The sequence below is a fragment of the Glycine soja genome, chromosome 19, assembly GCF_004193775.1.
Source record: "Glycine soja cultivar W05 chromosome 19, ASM419377v2, whole genome shotgun sequence".
In the NCBI taxonomy this organism is placed as follows: Eukaryota; Viridiplantae; Streptophyta; class Magnoliopsida; order Fabales; family Fabaceae; genus Glycine; species Glycine soja.
The window spans coordinates 31,074,835-31,082,606 of NC_041020.1; the positions used below are offsets into that span (position 1 = coordinate 31,074,835).

The 7,772-nt window shown below is 27.3% G+C and overlaps 1 protein-coding gene across 2 annotated transcripts; it reads left to right on the forward strand.

Annotated features, from left to right (window-relative positions):
• Positions 1-698: 698 nt before the first annotated feature.
• On the forward strand, positions 699-6,786 carry LOC114398065 (mitochondrial pyruvate carrier 1-like). 2 transcript variants are annotated; one of them, XM_028360195.1, is made up of 5 exons: positions 699-864; positions 2,950-3,073; positions 3,387-3,441; positions 3,587-3,722; positions 6,549-6,786. In XM_028360195.1, the coding sequence occupies exons 2-5, from the start codon at positions 2,981-2,983 to the stop codon at positions 6,583-6,585; spliced, it is 321 nt and encodes a 106-aa protein (XP_028215996.1). In that variant the 5' UTR covers positions 699-864; positions 2,950-2,980; the 3' UTR covers positions 6,586-6,786. The 2 variants fall into 2 exon arrangements, with proteins under 2 accessions (XP_028215996.1, XP_028215995.1); XM_028360194.1 differs by lacking the exon at positions 6,549-6,786 and adding an exon at positions 4,887-5,056 and having other exon boundaries at positions 700-864.
• The last annotated feature ends 986 nt before the right edge of the window (positions 6,787-7,772 follow it).

Here is a 7,772-nt window from a genome sequence, read left to right on the forward strand (position 1 = left end):
TTCGTTCGTGTAAATTACAAAATTATAATTACGATATGTTTTTTTTTTTTTTATCTAGAATTAAGGTGGGATGAATCAGAACCTATATGCCAAATGCCATGGGTTTTTTCAGAATGTTTGATCTTGTGCTTTTCCCAGGTCACCCTTTGTTTTCCCACAAGTTCTTTCATCAAGCAAAACGAAAAGGGGCTCAATTGTTGTGTTCGTGTTTTTCCTACTTTCTGGATCCGAGACAACCTCATTGTTGTAGGAAGAGGGGTTCAATTTTTTTATAATTTTCGGGGACCGTCAAAAATTGAATTTTGATTATTTCTTTTTTTTTTAATTTTTCTAAATAATTTATGATAATTTTTAATTTCTAAAAATTATATTTTAAAATTTAAATTAAAAAATATGGCACATAAGTTGGGATAATTTTGAAACCATGTAAACTTAATTTCAGATAAAAAATGATACTTTATAATTTTATAAAAATGAAAAACAAAAAAAGAAATAATATATTTATGAGAAAAAAATATATTTTAACCCACTAAACCCCTTAAAAATACTTGAAAATTTGTGCAAAAGCTCAGGACACCTAATGCCAAGTCAGCGAGTAGAGAAAGAAAGAGATAATGCCATTTATCAAAGGATAGTTTTGTAATTTAAACACGAAGGTATCTATCATGGTTTGATAGCTTATTGGACTTAAATACTTAGATTCAGAGGATATTCTGCTTAACTCCATTGGCTTCTTCCTTGTGTTTTTCCCGGTACCATAGCTGCTTCTCTAAGATAAAGAACAGGGTAATGACTTTGCAATTACAGTGAACCAGATTGATCAAGAGGATAGCCTGAATTGATATCTTAAATCCTAATTTGCAGGTACTGCTTTCTTGTTAATTATTTATACCCTTTTCTTAATTATATATTATAAGTAACCACTGGATACATGCTGGTTATCTAGTAAGATCGATCTCTCCTCTCTGTTCTTCAATATTTAGCTATCAGAAGATCTACTTGTGCAATAATAAACAAACAATATCATAAAGAAAATAGAATAACTGTGGTATCTGGACTGAATCTTTGTTGTGATAACATATAACTTTCTTTTTTCACTTTATATATGCAATTCATCAAAACAAAGGTTCCATTTTGTATGTGGATGGATTCATACGTTTTGAAAGGAGGAAGGATTATCAAATAAAATCTGAAGTAATTTATACTATTTTTTTTAAAGTAGTTAACGAACAGAGCTACCTATGAGTTATATATCTAGAGACATAGCAAAAAAAAAAAAAAAACATTTTACGAATTTGAAGAAGAAAAAAAGTAACTTTGAATTTAGAGACTAAAATAGGAAGACTTCGATATTTAGGAGACTAAAAACATATTTAATTCTTAAGATCTCATTTGTAGTGATTGTAAATTTTTAGTTTTCAAACTTCAAAAAGCAAAACATGCTTGAATAAAAAGAATGCGTTGAAATGGTTTTAAAATAAAATTCAAAACTATTATAACTCACGTTTGAAAAATAGAAAAAAAGAAGAGTTTTTAGTTCTAATTTTAAACTTTTAGAAGTTGTCTCATATATATATATATATATATATATATATATATATATATATATATATATATATATATATATATATATATATATATATATATATTCCTTCATCCTTCCACCTCTCACCTAATTTTCTTAGTTTTTCAAAGAGTCTCTGCTAAAGGTGGCAAAATGGAATTGGGCAATGGACTTGACTTGAACCCATCCGATCAAATGTAGAAGTTGAGCTTTAAATTTTGATTATGAATAAAATCTAGGCCTTTTTAGTGGGTTCAACTCACAATAACATGTATAAAATTAGATTTCACTAGGCTTATAGAACTCAATTTAGAAGTCTAAATTGAATATGGACTTTTGGGCTCACCACATGATAGCTTGTGACTTGAATCAAGCCTATCACCACCCAAGCTCACACCTCACTCTTGAGCTTTAAATTTTGAGCACAAATGTAATTTGATCATTTTTAGCCTCACCACATGATAGCTTGTGACTTGAATCAAGCCTATCACCACCCAAGCTCACACCTCACTCTTGAGCTTTAAATTTTGAACACAAATGTAATTTGATCATTTTTAGCCCCACTCGATTATAGTATAAATCTATACAAATTAAACTTTCATTGGACTTAAAGGCTCATTATAGAAGTCTAAATTAAACTTTTTATCTTGATGTATTGTAGTTTGTAACTCATATTGAACTCGCCATCAACCTTCTAAATATTTGTGATTTAAGTAAATAGTAACCATAAAAAAACTACAATAAATATAGCAAAAAAACGGATTTACTTTAAATGTATTTTTTTATTGTTATTTAATCACAAATTATGGTTATATAATAAATTTATTAATTTTTTAAATAATTGTGTCAAAATCATATCTAACATGGATTTTTTATTCTGAAAAATGATATTTTATTAGTTATTAGTGTAAGAATCTTTTATATTGACAATATATATGGAAAAAAAACGTAAAATAAATATAGAAGTGCGAAAAGAAAACTAATATTATAGGAGGCAATTAATTAATGTTAACTTACCTATATAGATAGTAAATAGTAATTTAATCACGTGCTATATCATAAATTTATTAACTTTTTTTTATAATAGTTTACTCACAAGCATGTCTAACATGGATTTTTATTCCTAACAAAAACATGATATTTGATTAGTAATTAGTGTAAGAATCTTTTATATTGACAGTATACATGAAAAAAAAAAGTGAAAAAAAATATAGAAGTGCAAAAAGAATACTAATATCATAGGAGGCAATTAATTAGTGTTAACTTACCTATATACGATGCAGTAAACCTATATGTTTATCTGAAGTAAAAACATATATGTTTGATATTTACAGTGGCAAACTGAAAAATTAAAATGCCATACATTTGGTGTCTCTACTCTGCAGGTTGCAAAAATACAGAAAAATAGTTCACAAGATGAACATCCTCCGCTCTTTTTGGAACAGTCCCACTGGTCTAAAAACAACTCATTTTTGGGGTCCTGCCTTCAATTGGAGCCTTCCTTTTGCGGTAGATATATTGTTACTTAATTTTCTATATTCGAGTAATCAAGTTAATAATTTGTTATTGCAAGTTGAAAATTGTTTTCCACTTGTTGAAAACAAATTGGAGTCTATTTGTTCTATGTCAATCTTATTTATTATATACTATAATTTATTTTTTTATTAAATTTTGTTTTCAGCATATTCATCAAAATAGTATGTGGCCTTAATTTTATTGTTACTCTCTAGTCTCTATCAAGAGAAAACTAAGTTAAACTGTAGCTAAATATTAATAAATAAATGTGAAATGAGAATAATTCATCTAATTTTCATTTTATCAGGCAGCAATGGACACAAAGAAACCACCGGAAACAATATCTGTCAATATGACCGGAGGTTAATTAATTAATTCCTATTTAGTGTTAACTTTTGTTTGAGAAGAATTAATTCGTAATTGAATCCATTGTTTTTATTTCCTATTTATATAAGGCTCCTAGTTAATTTAATTTTGGAAATCAATTAATAAATCGAACTAGTGCAGTTATGTGTGTTTATTCGGCATCGTTCATGAGGTTTGCTTGGGTGGTGCGACCGCGTAACCTACATCTTCTTGCATGCCATGTCACCAATGAGACTATGCAACTATATCAACTCTCAAGGTGGTTCAGAGCTCAAAGGTAATTAATATATTCTCATGACAATTTAATTAAATTTAAGACTACTTTAAACCAAATCATCTAAATCCTTCATCACTAATTAATATTGATAGCTCATAAACACTGAAACACATAGAAATATAGAATTAATGGATTTTATTTTTATTTGAAGGGCCATTAAGAATAGGTCTTTAATTGGCGGGCAAGAAATATGACTGAGTAATTTATAGGAGATTAAAATATACTACACCTTTTATACGATTTCGACTTGCTTTAACACATAAAATTAATGTTTTCACATGATAAATGATAATTTTGGTTTCTAATATATAAATTAGTGACAATTTAGTTTTTAAGAAAACAAAAACTTTAATTTAATTTATGAATGTGTAAAAAAATATAACAATTATGCTCTGCAATTAAGTTTTTATGTATCAGTTTATTATTAAATTATAATGCTGAAATCAATCTCTTGTAGGACAAAATGGAATTGTTGCATTTTTTAATTTAGGGACTAAATTAGAATGTTAAATCTTTCAAGAAAGAAAGTGTGTTTACAAGTTCAGATACCAAAATATTCATTTATAAGAATTTGCTTTATGTTTCTCCTTTAAGGGTAATAATAAAAAAGGCACTTGGACGATTTTCTTCTGGTATTTATGTTTGAGTTCAGTTCGTTTTACAATTTACATATCCATAATTATATTCAATTATATAAATAATATCATTTTTAAAAATAATTATTGTGATTCACATAATTTAACATTTATAAAAAAATTAGAACAAAATATGTTTGAGATCTTTTTGTAAAATTTAAAAAATATTAATTTGGTTCTCATAAAAAATTTCGTATTAATTTGTTCTCTATAAAAATTGTTTAATTTATTTTAAAATATTTTAACCATCATAGACTATTTAATTCCTTTACAAGTATAAATTTATTAATCATGTGTTATCATCGAAGATTATAAAAAATATGTTTTATTTTTGTAGAGATATAAAAAGTTTTATGAAGATCAAATTAATACTTTTTAAATTTACAAGGAATTTTAAACATATTTTATCCTAAAAATTATTAAAATTATTTTACAAAATTTAATGCTGAGTAATTTTAATTGACAAATACCACACCCACATACACTCACACATACTAACACTAATATGATTTGATTGTTTAATATACAGGACCCTTGAACAGAACAAAAAGGAAACAGATGCAGAGTGAAACGTGATTTGTTTGAACTTTGAAATTCAAAGAAAAAATTTGTCCTATAGCTTTAGAAACAATTCCTTGACAGTAAAAAATAAAATAAAAAACAAAAAAAAAACAACGCCTTTATGACTTGTCATTTACAGTTGACTGTTTTAATATGCTTTGCAATTTGGCCACATTAGAACTTTTTATAATTATATTGTATTAAAATAATTGTTTATTTCATATATTTCTTCCGTTTTTAAGATCTAATTATCTAATTTACTAAAATTAAAAAAATAATTTGGTTAATAATAATAAACTTATCTTAATTTATATATTTTTTAAAAAAACTTTTTTTGTCATTAATATTTTATTTTCTTCTAAGTATTTATTAGTACAAGAATATTTTAATTTAAAAATAATTAATGTAATAAATATTATGGATTGAATCTTTTTTCTTACAGACATTATGGATTGAGTATTATATATATGAAGAACAAATACTACTTCTAATTTAGATCTGGTAAGAAACAGACGAAATATATTTTTATTAGTTAAATTTATTATGACGAAAACACTTTCTTATAATAATTATTATAGTACGTTTTTTATACCAAGGATGATCTTTCCTGCACCCCATAGGAAACCTGAATGAACCAAATTACCTTTGCAATCAACCTGCTCCTCCCACTTCCCAGCCTTCCTCTTCTTCAAAACCCCTGTCACCACCATGTTTTCCTCACCCAAATCTCCATGGTCACCAATTCAGACAAAAACAAGTAGTAATAAGGGCCTAATTGCAAAAAAAAAAAAAAAAAAATAGTGCATTTCCTCTCGGCTAGTGATTGTTCTTCATGGTTGTTATTGATCTGATGCGAAATGCCAAACGGAAGAATTGCTACCAAAAATAATGCTAACAAAAAGAGAATGATTATTACAGTAAAAATGGGGAGATGTATGTTAGAATTTTCCTATATCAATTTATGACGGCTACAATTAATTGTAATGTTTTCTTTACGAAAAATGAACTAATCTTATGATGTATTTGATGATACTTAAGCCCTACTAATAATATAATTAGTTGTTTATATACTTTAAACACCTAACACCTAATTCTCATAGGAAATAATGTGGGTCTAATCACTAAGTTCATAATAAAAGGTATTTATGATTAATAAAAAGTAAAATTAGCTTTCATTTATTGTCACGACAATCAATTAGTCACTAGGTTTGTCTTACGGAAAACTCTAAACTTTTAAAGTATGTGATCAAGTAAAGGAATGCTTAGCTTTTGGATTTCTGAATGTTACCCCCCAACAAAGTTTTATATTCTTGATCATGTTTGGTGGTATTCTAAATTCATATAAATCCGTTCGTGATAAATTATTTATTTTACATTTAATATCAGAGCCTACTTGTATGATTTAGAACTTGGTATATTCTTTTGATTTCAATTGAATGATGCGTTCTTGAGCCTTTTTCATATCTCTATTTTTGACGATTTACGCCGCTGCCGTGAATTCATATTTGATCAGATACGAAGAATATTGTTTTACCGCACTTCTAAAATTGTTCGAGTTTTAAGTGTCAATATTAACTATTATTGTTACGCGTGAATGATCTCAATTATCTTTCATTATGTGTCTTGACAGTTTTTTGAAATTGCCAGATTGGGGTGAGTTTCAATAGCAGTGATTTTCAATTGAGAATTGTTTTGCGGTATTGTTTTAAAATCGATCGCTACAGTGCGCGAATTATTTGCGTCAGTTCAATTGTTATTCAATTCAATTGCTATCCGCAAAAAATACAATAGTTTTTGCTTAATTGTATTTACGGAATTCAATATTTCTTGATTGTATTTCAACTCCAACAACCAGTATATATTAATATAATACTCTATTACATGGATTCATATAAAGATAAGCGGTATACCTGTTTTTTCAATTCAAGCAGTTATACATTGAATGCATAATTATTATCTCTTTCATTAGTTTATTCGATGTTATTGAATGCATAATTATTATCTCTTTTACAAATGTTCCAAATAATATAAGCACTAAAATGAAAAATTCAAGCATTGTTTCCCTAAATACTTATACAATATTAGCAATTTTTATGTAAATATCAACTTAAGCTAACGGATATAAGAAAGCATAAAAACACAAACTTTAGTCAATTTTGTAAAGATTAAAACAAAACAATTGCATAACACAAGGTTAAAATAATCTTTTGTGGTTTTATAATCAAAACAAAGTTGAAAATAGAATATTTAACCGATAACAAAGGTATAGTTGGGGTTAGACTTCATCAAACTCTACTCTCTTCTCGCTTTAATGCACAATACGTATTTCAGTGTTAAAATCAATCAATAAATGTTTTCTTAGTTATAATCTCTTAGATGAAAAGAGTCTTAGTTCCTTTATTAAGTCTTGACCCCTCAATAACTTAAAAAAGGAACTAGCTTTAAGCTTAGTAACGCAAGATAACCAATGAACTAAGCTTCATTCCTAGACATCAAGTTCATTGGGTATTTTGTTTCAGCTCTGGACAATGAAAGCATTTCCCAACAACAATCATGTCCTAAAATTGTATCATGGTTGGTCCTTCCACAACAAGTATTAAACAAAGAAACAAAATACTAACATTGAACACAAACAACTGAATATACACATGCACGCACGCACACACACACACACACACACGCATGCATGCACACACACACACACAAAGAGGTAAATGAGAGTTTGAGTAAGGTTACATCTAACCCTACCAATGGAGAAACTAATGAGAGTTTGAGTAAGGTTACATCTAATGCTACCAATGGAGAAACTTAACTACACACACACACAAACAAAAAGAGGTAAATGAGAGTTTGA